Source organism: Antennarius striatus, chromosome 10 (assembly GCF_040054535.1).
Source record: "Antennarius striatus isolate MH-2024 chromosome 10, ASM4005453v1, whole genome shotgun sequence".
In the NCBI taxonomy this organism is placed as follows: domain Eukaryota; kingdom Metazoa; phylum Chordata; class Actinopteri; order Lophiiformes; family Antennariidae; genus Antennarius; species Antennarius striatus.
This window is the reverse complement of record NC_090785.1, coordinates 10,750,167-10,765,076: the sequence shown is the minus strand read 5'-3', so window position 1 is coordinate 10,765,076 and position 14,910 is coordinate 10,750,167. Positions and strand designations below refer to the sequence as shown.

The following is a 14,910-nucleotide window of genomic DNA, read 5'->3' as shown; positions in this document are numbered from 1 at the left end:
TCTAACAGGGAAAAGTCTTCTTCAGACCTCAGTTTTTCTTTGTGGGATGTCAAAAAAATCCCTCCAGTTATCACACCGCTTGGATGTGTATAGAGAACAAGTGGCAGTAGGCCTATTAGCTCCATGACAGATGCCTCAGCCATTGCTAAATTCCCTGTCTTTTATTTTACAAGTGTAGTTTTTGAGTCTTCAGTCACAGAGATGTTTATAGGTACTAATATTTCCTTCACCCACTTAACATGTGCTATGTTGGGAGTAATCCTTTAGGGTCTGGCATTGGTTTGTACTTAGTCTTTTTGAAATTTTTTGACATGTTAATCTCTGCAGGTTACAGTGTAATGAGAAGTGTTTGGTTGTGGTGTAACCATTCTTGCTGTTTGTTAGATTTCTTGCTTGATTCAGCTAGGTGAGTCTGAACTTTAACCCAAAGCCTTGCTGGAATCAAAGCTAATCAGTTCAGCTCAAGGTGTCATTAGGGAATTCGGGTTAGGGAGCCTCTCAGCTAATCAAGTAGTTTTAAGACATATCCAGGACAATGTTGGACAAGTCCATGATGGGGTGCTTCATATTTGATGTAATAATATGAGCAAGGAGCTCTATCGAGTCCAGTATTCCCTTTACAGGATCAAAGATTTTCCTTTTCAAATCTTACTCTTGATGATGCATTGTTCCATCTTCTCTGCCTCTGACAGGCTTGGTGTAAAAATTATATTTTATATGTATTCAAGGTTCATGGGAGCGGTAGTGGCTCAGTGGTAGAGCGCGTTAGAGCGGGACGGCCAATGTTCTGAGATGGCAGTTTGATTCCCGCTCCCTCCCAAAAAAACAGGAGGTGAGCTGACTGTGGGAGGCGTCAGCTCACCTCCAGAGCACTGCCGAGGCGCCCTTGAGCAAAGTGCCATCCCCCTTACAAGTTGCTCATATGGGCGCACCACAGAGGAGCTGCCTGCCACTCTACCTCCCCTACATGCGTACAGGCCCCCTGTGTGTGTTTGTGTGTTCAGGGCCTGTATACACTAATATATATGCATGATATTCAACTAACTAGAGTATACCACTAATTTCCCTGTGAGGATCATAATCAGTATATCAAAAAAAAAAAGTTTACGTGTGAAGCGTCATACTAATGTTGAGGTAATCAGAGGCAGAGTAGGGTGGGTTGTGGCATCACCTTAACAGCATTCATTTCATGTAGTGGAGGTATGAGTGTCCTTTGGTCGTGTCTCTTCACATTCACATACTTTCAATTGCTAAAGGCTGAGCACAGCCACTTCCAGAGTGAATAAATTCTCTTTCTTGCTCACCCTGACCCTGTCAAGCATCTCTTTCACTCTTTGCTCTCTCTCAGTCAATTCTTCTCTTTTCAGACCTCATCACTCTCTCTCACCAGGATTCCAGTCTTGGAACTATGATCCAAATCTTGGCAATTCTATCTCAACGACTCATTCCTCTTGTTTTTCCCTTATTTCTGCCTGACATGTTCTCTCAGTCTTCAGCCTCATCCTCATATTGCAACCTGGTGTACTCCTCTCCAATTTCATGTTCCATCCTTTATCCATTCCACATCCATTCTACTATTTCTGTCCTCGCTGCCTATCTTTCTCTCCATTTAGAATGACTAATATGACTTAATTCTGATATATTTCTTGTCTTACCCACAGTGTCTAATTGTGATTTTCAATTTGATTATATCTCACTAGTATGAAACATAGCCCAAATAAAGCAATCCAATAATCCTAATCAAAATGTAAAATCAAAAATAACGATACACAGAGAAGTGGCAAAGTAATATGCTTTAATAGATGGAAACAGAACAGCTGACATAATGTATATTCAGCAAATACAATATTATTTTATTAATGTCACTTTAATTTTACGATTTCACCTGTCCATTTTAAACACCTCCTAGTGAAATGCATCTACTTTAAACCTAAGCTAATTATGTGCAGTTGTCTGTTTCTCAGGCAGTTTGACCTCTTATCCTTCTTTTTTCTCCTTTTTGAAAGAATCCTGGCTTGTCTGATACATTTTTTGCAGCTGAACCAAAATCACCCTTCCTTGCCCTTTCCCGTTGCTCCTTGATGAATTTATTTAGTTTAGCATCTGTAATTTTAAACAAAACTTTCAAGGTCTTGCCTAGAAAATGTGCACAGCTTTCACCTTTGACTATTTCAAAAAACTTGCACACATTTCTCCTTTCTGTGCCTCCACCCGTCCTGTCCTCCTCCTCTCCCTGTCTCTCTTTCTAGGCAGTGTTGTCATGCATGGTTGACTAAAACATGGAGACAGGTCCACTGCCTCAGTGACACTGTCCAAATCAGAATCCTGATAAGTGTGTTTGAATTGATCTGTACGTAAATGTTTATTAGCCCTCCATAGCACTTGATATTGCAGATCCAAAAAAAAAAAAAAAAAAAAGGAGGCTGAGAAGGTGTGAAAGTGTTTCCCCTTGCATGTGTCACCCCACTTAAGTGTATTTGCACATTTGAGAACATTACTGTGTGTGCACTCAACAGACAGCATTGTGCGTGAGTCAGATATCCCTGTCTGAGTCTTCTCTCCTATGGGGATTGGGTAAGTGTGGCTATTTCTGCTCAGTCTTCATTAAGCTCTATCCAGCTGCGCATACATGTGTGTATTCTGTGGATGTTAGCTTGTGTGAGCCTATGTGTGACAGAGTGATATCATCTGCTACACTCTTACACCATACCCATCCCTCCTTCTGCCCCTGAGTCTGAATGGACCCTCCTGAGGTGTCATTAGTACCTCCACCTGGCTGTCTGCTCCTTTTCCTGTATCAGAGCTATCAGAACAGCCCTTTCTTCTGCCTCCCATCAAACATGTCCTACCAGATAGTTTAAGTCACACAGCCCACACACACACACACACACACACACACACACACACACACACACACACACACACACACACACACACACACACACACACACACACACACACACACACACACACACACACACACACACACACAGAGCACATCCACACACACTTCCATCTGTACTGGCTCTTGTCCTCTGCTGAACGACAGAGAGATGTTGTTTTGAATTCACAATTACCCCCTTCAAACATGTCACATGCAGAACCATTTGGTTGGGGCAGAATAATTAACATGCACAGACACAAAACACTCAGAAAAATGCATCATAATATGTGAATTTCAAATTCTTATAGTAACAATAATAATAAAGCATGACAAACAAAAAATGTCAAATGTGTAATTATTTTGTCTTTGACTGTTCAGTCCTGGCATCTATGCCAACCACTTCTGAGACAGGTGAGATTTAACACGAGAATGACCCCTGGTGGCAGTACTGACAACAACAACCAAAATTAAGAGGTATCTATCATGTTGAAACCCCTGCAGTAGCAATGTGTCACAGGTAATTCAGAGAAGTGCCCTAGGAACAGGAATAAAAGCACATTTATATAATCAAAAATAACCCTCAGTGATGAGGTCAGACGTTGCTAGGATTTTAACAGAGTTTTGATGTCAGCTTTGATGAAATTCTCTAAAATCTAAACCGGTGGACCCCAGACTAAGCCCCGCGAGCCGGATACAACCCACCTCCATATTTGGCACAGCCCCTTGAACAGTTCCAGAAAAATGCTCCCCCCCTTCGACAAAACGGTTCCAGAGCAAATCGATCCAGAGTGGAAATGGCACCTTGCATTTTTAACAGACTTGACAGAAATGCTGGATAGCTTTAACTTGCAGCTACGAGGCCAAAGTAAACTCATCTGCAACATAATAATAGCATTTGAAATAAACCTAGCATGAGTTTTGGACAAAGTGAAAAAAACAACTTCATTTATCTCCCTGCAACCCAAAACCTTTCTGCAGAGAACCCAGCGGTCCCGTTCCCAACTGGAGGTGTGTGGAAGCACTGGAAATGCAGACGGCAGAGTTCGGTGTGCGATTCCGTTAACTATGCTAATGCAAAAGAAAGTCCGTCTTCTCCAGAACCCCTTTGTTGCTGACATTGATGAAGCGTCGCTTTTTTATCAGTTTGAATTGGCCGAGTTACAGAACTGTGATGTTCTGAAGGACGCATTCAAGCCGGACAGTCTCATTGACTTCTATGCCGCCCTCCCACATGACATAACTGGAAAGGGTTATTAATATTTAATTCTGGAAGACAATAAGTGTTTGCGTTTAGGCACTCCTGCAATCGCAACAGTTTTTCTGATACAAACTGACCCCGGCCCCCCATCAGAGAAGGGAAAAGTTATGTGGCCCTTGCAGGACAAAGTTTGGAGACCCCTGGTCTAAACAATCAGTATACAATAGGAATGATAAGGCACTCCATCTACAATTTTCTTTCGTACTTATGACCACAATCTCAATGACTGTCCGTCTCAACTCTATTAACCCATGTTTCTCCCCATCTTTTATTCTATATGACAAACTCGTCTCATATCAATGTTGTGTCTGTCTGTTCATCACATTGCCTTGGATCCTGGGCTTTGTGTGGGCAGTCAAGCAGAACTCACAGCCTCTAAGTCCTCCGAGCAGAGAAGCTGCTAGGTTCACACCTCAGTATGGGAAAGACGAGCCCTTACACAAGAAGTCCCATCACACCTCTTTTAGCATCAGTGATTCTAAGATGCATGTTCAGCGGGTCATAAACGTGCAAATTGCTCCCAGGCTTCAGGAGAAACATGGGAGGATAATAGTAGCTAGACATCTGGTGCACTTTAACAAATAGCGGCACAAATATAACATAGATTAGTATATAATATTACTCCACCTGGTATTGGCCACTACCCACTTAACTACAGCTTACAAGCTTTGGAGATGTAATATTTTTACAAGGAAATATAAAGGGAATTTTAAAGCTCTCTGACCTGATGATTCTCAACAGTTATGTGTAAATAAAAACTATTTATAGATGAAACACATCTGCACACACACTAAAGATAAATGGGTCTGTACCACATGAACATGCAGTACAGAGCCCGCAGGTAGACAATCAGGTGTATAATCACATGCAGCAAATAGATAGATAGATAGATAGATATATACTTTAATGATCCCAAGGGAAATTCAGGTACAAATGGCAGGTAAATACTGCCAGCAAGAAAAGTTACAATCATGGGACAATTCTTCAGCACAACTAGAAACAAAACAGCAGTAACCATGCTCAGTAACCATTCTCATTCTTGTATTATTATGTATTGCCTTATTTTTGTACTGCTGAGGAAATCCACAGTAATTCAGTAAATTATCTAGAAGGAACAAAAGTGCCTATTGCTCTAACCTTGATCAGGTTTTTTGATTTCTCCAGTGCTTTCAACCGGCACTGCTAAGGGACAAACTGGAGATCACCGGAAAAAAACAACTTCATTTATCTCCCATGGACTGGATATTGGACTACTTGACCAATCGCCTGCAGTTCTTGAGGACCCGGGATTGTGTGTCAAGCACAGTTGTCTGCAGCACGGGGGCACCACAGGCAACGGTTCTGGCTCCGTTCCTGTTCACCCTCTACACTGGAGACTTCTCCTACAACTCCCCCACATGTCACCTGCAGAAGTTCTCTGACGACTAAGTAATTGTCGACCTCGTCACTGATGGGGACGGCAGAGAGTACAGAGAACTGAACCAGGACTTTGTGAACTGGTGCCAGCGGAACTGCCTCCAGATCAACGCGGGTAAAATCAAGGAACTGGTGGTGGTTTTCCGCAGGCGATCACTGCCTGGTTACACCAGTGAATATCCAGGGTACGGACACTGAGGTGGTGTCCTCTTACAAGTACCTGGGTGTTCACCTGAACAATAAACTGGACTGGAGTACCAACACTCACTCTCTCTATAAAAAGGTTCAGAGCAGACTCTATCTGCTCAGGAGGCTGAGGTCTTTTGGAGTGCGGGGGCTACTCCTGAAGACTATTTATGACACAGTAGTAGCCTCAGCTATTTTTCATGGGGTGGTCTGCTGGGGGAGCAGCATCACTGCAGCCGACAGGAAGAGACGAGACAGGCTGATTAGGAAGGCGGGTTCTGTCCTAGGCTGCTCCCTGGACTCAGTGGAGGTGGTGGTGGAGAGGAAGATGACAGCCAAGCTCTGCGTGCGTACAGCCCCCTGTGTGTGTTTGTTTGTTCATGGCCTGTACAAACTAACATATACATGTGATTGGATTTGACTAACTAGAGTTTACTCTTAATTTCCCTCCAGGGATTACTAAAATATATTAAATTAAATTAAAATCAAATTAAAACTATTAGTTTCTTAGTTAACTAATCATTTATAATTTACTTACTACTAAAAATTTAATTAGAAATTACTCCTTAACTAACAGTTACCTTGCTGTTATCATTCATTCCACATTGGTTCCTTGGAAGCCACTTAAATCTTACCCATTCATCATTTTAAATCACAACCTAGAAAGCTCTGTCAGATTCTGCACAGTCTAATATCATTTGTTTGAATCTGCAGATATCTTGAAATATGTGGCATTGAGCGACAACATACATATGGAGTTTTCATTCTGACATAAATAAAGATAAAAAATTCTGTCAGCAGCCAAAGATGAATGACTGACCTACAAATATGAGACAATGACATTGAAAGATCCACCATCACTCTGGGTGTGCCTGATGTGAAAGGATGAGCACGCAAGATGCTTGAATGAGTTAGTATAAATCCTGCAGTTCAAACAAGTCTTTAGACAAAATCCCCAGTGGTAACCATAAACCCAAACTCTATCAATTTTTACTTTTGCCATTTATTTTAATAAAATTTCTGCTGTGCTACATAGAAACACACACACAAACAAGTTTCAATCCCTGCTGTAGGTCTGCTACACTTATCCTGCTGCCGAAAAGACCACCATCATCTGCTTTAATGGCTGTCTTCCGGTGGAACTTTCAGCAGTAATCATGTAGACCTGGGAGTCTGACGCCACATCATTACCATCCTCCCATCCACATTGGACTCAAATTGATATGCATACAGAGCAAATTGATTTAAGGAGGATGCCATTGTCACAGTTCTTTGACTGAAACATCAGGGGACCACCATGAGGTTGTTCCTAATCACCTAAGCTCTGCCTCTATCTCAAGCAGACCGGTCACATAACTACTGGAGTTTCAACAAATGCTGACCACTTCAGGATCAAGGACTTTCTAAGTCATTGCTCTCAAGACTTACAGTGGGTCTCCACAGCTCTCAGGCTAACCAACAGCCCCCAACGGGGAAGTTTGCAGACTCGGTTACTACAAAACCTCCACACCCTGTATTGCACCCACAAACACGGAAAACACAAAAGCATCTCTTGAGAATCACTGCTTTGTCAAGAGTCTTCTGAGTTACTGCATATGTGTGTTTGCTAGTTGCTCCACAGCACCAAAGGGACACAATTTCCAGATGATCTTTTCCAGCCCCCAAGTACAGCGCCTGTGCCCTCCACTCACTTCAGGACATTTAGAGAACTTTCTGCCTCAGAAAAGTGTATGATAATGGTCGTTAGTACACTTTTGTGATTTTAGTTGGATGATTTTCCAGCTTCAAACACAACAACATTGCCACCAAATGCAGAATAGGGGCTATATTCTGCATTTGGATGATTGAATTACTCTTTTGACAATCCTACAATTGTTCAACCATGACCCATCCCACCCAGATTATTGACTCAACTCTGAAAACTTCATCATCCTAACAGGGTGATGAAGACAGCTCCGTGGTCCGGACAATTCAAAGGGTTGTAGTTTCGAACGATAGGATGTGAAAACTTTATCATCCTACCAGGACAAAAACAGGAACAGTAGGACAGGTCATCTAAATAGCGGAAATAGGAAATTTGCCTCACACTGGTTGTCTTTATGGAAGCCAAAAAGACAATTTCTCTTCCTTACAAAATACTCAAAGCGAAATATTCTGCCCATTTTTTAAAATTGTGATTTCAAAACCCACTCAAACAGCCTATGCTATAAAACATAATGAATGAGCCATTGCATTCCCCTGTCCTCCTTATTAAAATTAACGTATTATTCAGATGGCTACCATTATGCCTGATTGAAGATTAAACTTTAATCTCTGCCATGGACAAAGCACCATGGATTTAATGAACTCAGTCTCATTAAGCAAGACATGTGACAATTTATCTTCTCCTGAGGATTTCCTTGTTTTGTGCCTTTGTCTGCAATGTAGGCACATCCAATGAAACCCTTTTGTCAATACTATATTCCTTTTAATTTACTTGCTATCATTTCAGATATAAACATGAAAAGCAGGGCCATCATAGAAATCTACCTGGTTTATTTATTTATTACTTAACTTTTTCTTGTTGTGGTACAACTGAAATGTGACTGGAAAAGCAGGGGTTTGTCATGCAGCAAAGAGTACAGGCTACAATAAAGCTTAGCCTCCATGCCTAGTGCACACATTTTTGTGTGCACCCTGCTTATCTATGTTTTGACATAACCATCATTTAAAAAGTGACACACATTTGCTTTCACAGCCAAGCATAACTCACGTGGTGAAGGCAGGATTGTACTTGGCTCCCAGGTAGTATGAGTACAAGTTGAACATGCCGATCATAAAGGCCACAAACACCATGATGAAGATGACCATGAACTTGAAAATATCTTTGACTGTTCGCCCCAGTGAGATCTGCAGTGGGCCAAAGCTCTCATTGGCTGGCAGGATGTAAGCAATGCGTGAGAAGCTGAGTACCACAGCAATGGCGTACAGGCCTTCTGAAATGATCTGGGGGTCTGATGGACGCCACTTGTTCCTGGCTGGAAGAAAATTAAAGACAAGTGATGAGATAAGCTCTATCATGTGAATGCCTTCCTGAAGAGTCAGAACATGACTTGTTGAGTTATTTATATTTCAAGGGAGTTATTTGCACATTAAGAAAATAAAGTAATGGGATCTTGGATGGTAGTCATTTCAGCCAGGCTGGAATATCTCCAGAATTAATGGTCAGCTCTTCCAGGACGTTGGAGGCTAAATCTTAGAAACTGCTAAGGTTTAATTACATTTGTGGTGATATGGACAAAACTGCAAGGTGGTGCAGAATGTATGGTTGAGTTTGTGTTAATTAGTACAAATGTAATTTCAAAATTTCCTGGAAGGACTGAAAGGAGAAATTATATTTTTAACTGTATTCCTGTATTATAAATGTTCAGTCCTTTTCCGTCATCAATTAAAATCATGTTGTGGCATGATTTGATACTTTAACTATTCTATAAGTAATTTTTTTCATCAAAGTCCATGTTTATTTTTCACATCTTTGCTACTGTTTTTTTGTAATGTGACTATAAGCATACATAGCAGAAATGTTTGAGTTAGAATGTAAACATTTGTTTTTTCCAGGTATGCACCAACCATATAATCAAAGATCCACATGATTTTCCTAAAGATCATAATTCTGACGTCTTGAAGCAACATGTACTGTGATGTAGGAAAGGGGGATATTGAATATACAAATTATGTGATGAAAGAGCTGCTGAGAGGAGGATGAAGGAGGAGGGAAGGTAAGAAGCATGAGATGTGTGTGTAGCACAGAGAATGGATAAAGAGCAGTGAGTCTGAGAAGTAAGGACAGAGAGAGAGACATATAAACTGAGAGGACAATTAACCTTGAAGGAAAAAGGAGGTACAAAAGAAATTACTTAAGAGCCTTAATGGAAAAAAATGAATAAAGAAAGACAAAAAGAAAGAAAAAAGAATAAAGTTTAAGATACAATTTGCTGTTAAACGGGAGTGCATACAATTTATCCTCTTAGCAAAAAAACGAGACATGGATAGCAATACCACATACATATGTAATAAACCGTACACCTTCTGTTTAATAATGTGTCATGACAGTGTCAAACCACCAGATGACAGTACTGATGTAGGTTCTCTGAGCAGGACACTCAGGGGTGTACATTCCAGTAGCCTGAAGCTGGATAATGCGTTGATAACTGCTTGTTTGAGAGGAGCTGTTCTTGAGCAGGAAAGACGGCGAGAGCAGACTGCAGCAGCAGTGCAAATGTGTCATCACAGGTGCTTAGGTTGATATTTTTTTATATGCTCCTCCTGCATGAATCACTCATCAGTGATTCATGCAGCCCAATGATCATCCAAGAATCTCATGAAGGCCATTATATTTCATCAGGTGGTGTCAAATTGACCCATGGTAAGACTTTGTGTTTTTGTGCCAATCAGAAAAATTTATTGGTGATGAATAAATGTTATCACAGTGGCAAAGGACAAAAAAGATTGTCACATAAAGGAAATATATAGGAAATTACTTAACATGAGCTTGAAGCAAATATAATATGTTTTATCTTAATTAATTATATTCATATTTAGCAACTGCTTACCGAAAGTGAAGTATGCAACTTCTTCAGGCAGTGAAGCATTGCTGATGTCTTCGTCTGGCACGTGCATGTCAACATACTGCTGGGCTTTGGTTGCCTTGAGGAACGCCATGAAGCGTGCCGTGAAAGATGCCACAAATATGGACAACATGCCAAAGTCCAAAACATTCCACAGGTGCATGACATACTCTCTGGGCCCATCACTCCAGATCTCCTTGCATTCTGACCAAATCATACCTGAGGAAGGATGACACATGTTGACACTCAGTGAAACCCTAATCGGACCTGGATTACTACACTTGATTCAGACCCAAACAAGGAGTAAAATGTCCACTGAAGTCACCTTGATACCCATCATCTTTAGAAGAATTAATTGGCTTTGAAAACACACTTGCAATTACTCTGCTCTATCTAAGCCACCATCATTTTTTGGGCAGTCACAATCATTCATAAAACAATGAGCACCTGCTCCTGGAAATCACTACATCTGGGAAAGAAGAGTTCCATTACACTTAAATAAATAAAAATAGTAGCAAATCAGCAGCGATGTACACAAACCACCCACATGTTGTTGTTATATGTGTGTGTGTGTGTGTGTGTGTGTGTGTGTGTGTGTGTGTGTGTGTGTGTGTGTGTGTGTGTGTGTGTGCACGTGTATAGATGGAAGGAAGAGCATCAGCAGATGGGAAGTAGCTGAGGTCAGATAAATATTGCCAGTAGCTATTTATCTGGATGTACCTATCTATCTTCCTGTCATCCCTGTCCATCTGCCTGTTTCTTCATGCCTGTCGTTTTATTTTCATCTGTATGCCTCTACTGCTTTCATCGTTCCTTCTCCTGTGTCATATGTCTTCAGCACCGCCTGTCAGGTGAACGTCTAAATTTTCCCCGAGCTTACCATGATGAGCAGCAACACTATATATATATATATATATATATATATATATATATATATATATATATATATATAGAGAGAGAGAGAGAGAGAGAGAGAGAGAGAGAGAGACGATGTAATAGGATAGAAAAACCCTTTTTGTCATCAATCTATCAATGTATTGATACGAAAGTAGGAGCAAGCACAGGTTGTGTGACTGGACATCAATGCAGTAATTCCAACCTACATATTTCATTGAGTGACTTGTATTTAGAAAATTATTTGCATCTTGGTCAACTGCAAATGAGGCTAATTTCATGACACCATTATGTGTGGACACTCACCCAATACCCACTTCATGATCAGCATCTCTGTCCAGGAGAACTGGGTAGTCTTTACCCTGAACACCTGTCGTGGGTGGTCTGTGATTGTCTCATTGGGCAGGTTCTTCACACCCTCAAAGCGGTCAGAAGCATTGACGACCAGTAAACCCAAGAAGATGGTGAAAGACACGGCATGGGCCACAAATTTCATGAAGGGGCTTCGCAGGATCTGACCAATCTGGAAGTGGGAGGCATGACGACATAATCAGATCATGTTCATGGTGTATGTGTAGTATACACAACGATTAAGGAGACACGGGAATATCTGCATTTAAATATGGTTTGCTGACTAGTCTGGTTTATGTGATCTTCACTGTTAAAATTTGTCTTGGTAATGATCCCCAATAAAAGCATGGAATAAAACTGTGGCTACCTGCTGCTTCCTAGGCAGAGACTATAGCTGCTTTTAGAAACATGGCTCATGAAAATGAGTCTCCTTCATGCAGACAATATACTGTACTGTATGCATACAGTTGTGTAACTTTCATTTCGTCAGTCTTTTGATTCATTCTTAAAACAGAAATTTTGTTTGAGTATTGTTCTCAACATAACTCAGAAAAAATATGTGTCAGTGTTACCTGTTTAAACTTCACGTGCATCATATGTAGTCCACCTATGTCTTCTTGTTTCGCCAGTTGAAGAAGTTGATGAATACCATTTTACACATGGATAAATAATTATGTCTGTAAACATGTGTAAAAAGTGACCAAAGTCCATGATCTGATGTCAGACTTAATGTATCCATCACTCATGAAAAATAGAAGCAGAATCAGGCTGAAGCTCAACTTGTATTTTTCCAGGTAAAAAAATAGAAGAAAAAAAACAAAATTGCAACAGAACAAAAACATCCTTTTTTATTTACTATTGAGACTTCATTTTTCATGCTTTTCAACAAGTATCCTTGGAGATCAGATTCTGAAAGCCAACTATTACACACGTCTGACCAGGCAAAGACCGGCTGTTGTAATTTGTCGATGTACTAACTCCAGATCCCAACTAGAGGCTAAACAATCAGCAGATGGAAATCATACGGGGAGAACGTGAGGTACTGTGTTACTGTGTGAGCATCAAATGTGCCACGCAGAGGGAGCTTCTCATATTTCGATGAAATAATGGCAAGACACACGTATGTACACACACATTCACAGACACTTCCCACCCCATACAGACATTACTCAGATCCCAAACCTGCTGAGTTTAATAAAATCTACCGACAGGATATCTTCACTCTCTGCATGCACACTGACACACCGGATTCAATAGCTGCCCCCGTGCGAAAAAACTCTTCCATACTACACAGTAAGAGTCTAATAACTGTTAACCCTGCAGACCCTCTGCTGAAAGTTCTTCTGCCACCGGGATGATTCCCTTTTTCATTCACTTCATCTGCGCTGCTAATAAGGCGTGTCAAATTCACCTGAGATAAAATGCAATGGCCGATCCAGATCAAGTCGACTGTAGTGACAAGAAGTAATCCCAATTTTTGGTTTGTTTATTTGTTCTCGTTTTTGTTTTTTTTGTTTTTATTAGTGCAATGGTGACAAGTTGATCGTCTCTCTTCCATTAAAATGGAGGCCACTGGTAACACGATCATGCTGACCAAATAAGATGTCTCATGTAAAATGGAAATTTCACAAGGCCAGAAAGGAGCTGTTACACTCTTCATTATTCCTTATTAGCATGTCTTCATTTGAGATAATACATTTCACATTTGCATTTTGTGCTTCCATGACAAAAGATGATATATTGAGTTTCTTTTCCTTGTTTCTTTCCATTTCTCTGTCTCTGTCTAACACATTGATTCAGTAGAGACCATAATAGTCTTTTAATTAAGTTAAACCCTCATCCAAATTCAACTGATTAACGTACAATGAGCAAACTATTGTATGCTTAAATGTATAAGTATACTGAATAAATCCCTACTGTATGTTGCATGCATATTTTATAAAATGTGTAACAGCTCTTTGCTGTTACGTGATCATATCTTCGACCAAGTTTAATCAAACTCCTTTGGGTATTTTGTGTGCAACAGAACTGTCATGTAAAGCAATGTCAATATGTCAAAGATAGCGAAAAAAATCAAATTAAAAAAATTACACTGCTTTCTCTGAGTCTACTTCAGAATTCATCTGTGGAGTCCAAACCTCCAATCAACATGAAAGAGGTAAACTTAAATTATCTACTTGGCAATCCATCATATAATTTTAATATTTTTACAAATGCATTTCAATAACGCATCAAATCCCCTTTGCTGTCTTCCTAGCTGTAATATTTTCCATGTGATAAAAATGTTTGCATCCTTTCAGATGAATTAAGACTCTACTGGAATAATGATAATGATAATGATGAGATAATAAATGATAATGACTCTCTCCTGTAGCTAACTTTTGAACTTATTAGCTCAGAGCTCATGAATCTCTAAAGAGTAGTGAGGAAACCTCCCTTGTTTCCTTCTTTTTTTCTAGTTTTTATGACAGATTTTGCTTTTGTTTCCTCAATTTCTATTATTGTCATTTTTCTTTCTCATTTCCTTCTTTCCTGTTTAGTTTACCTGTTTAATTCCTTTCCCTGTTTTGTTCCTAACTTTCCTTCATTATGATTTGTGCAAAAAGTTTGATTAATCATTTCCCATCATAGAACCATCCAACTTGATCCTAATCCCAATAAAGGCAATATTTTATTGGAGAGGTAAAGGGGGAGAATATTAAACAGCATAAAATGAAAATATAGAAGCTGTTAATGACAAGTACATAATTTCTCTAATTAATTCAGCAACAGTTCATTAATAATCAAATGCTGTTGACCCTTCCAGGGAAACTGTTTTGGTTGCTGTATAAATTTCATCAAAGGTTTTTAAAAAAGTATTCATTGCTGCGCATATGCAGCTTACAAGGAAACCTAACTGTCTTTTCAGGCCTTTTTATTTAAAACTAACTTGTATTTGTGTTTTTATTTTATTTTCTGTCTCTCAAAGTAAACAAACCATTCTTGTGTCCTCCTAACAATTTGTGTGCCATCACTATGCATGCTATCATTATTTCCAGTCGTTTTAAATCAATAAGAGACATTCAATGTCAAATAAATACAAGATATTCATCCTTTAAATAGACTACCTCCTCAGCAGTTTACCACTTACTTTCGAGCAGCAAAAACAGCAATATTGTCTTCACCTCTGCGTTTCTCCTATTTCATATTTGTTATTATACTTGTTTCTGTTGAGCTGCTGTCACAATACGCATTCTTATTGTTGCTCACTGATTGATTTGGGTGAGTTGATTTTGCCACTCTCTGTAGTGCTGCCTTTTCAACATCTCAGTTTT

General features: G+C 39.9%; 1 protein-coding gene across 1 annotated transcript in view; it reads right to left on the bottom strand.

The window, feature by feature from the left end:
• Positions 1-14,910, bottom strand: part of trpc7b (transient receptor potential cation channel, subfamily C, member 7b) — a 44,245-nt gene that overhangs the window by 11,811 nt on the left and 17,524 nt on the right. The window contains exons 5-7 of the mRNA XM_068325640.1: positions 11,552-11,768; positions 10,337-10,570; positions 8,497-8,761 (exon numbers count right to left, since the gene is read on the bottom strand). Coding sequence (XP_068181741.1) covers positions 8,497-8,761; positions 10,337-10,570; positions 11,552-11,768 — 716 coding nt within the window. The remainder of the gene's footprint in view (positions 1-8,496; positions 8,762-10,336; positions 10,571-11,551; positions 11,769-14,910) is intronic.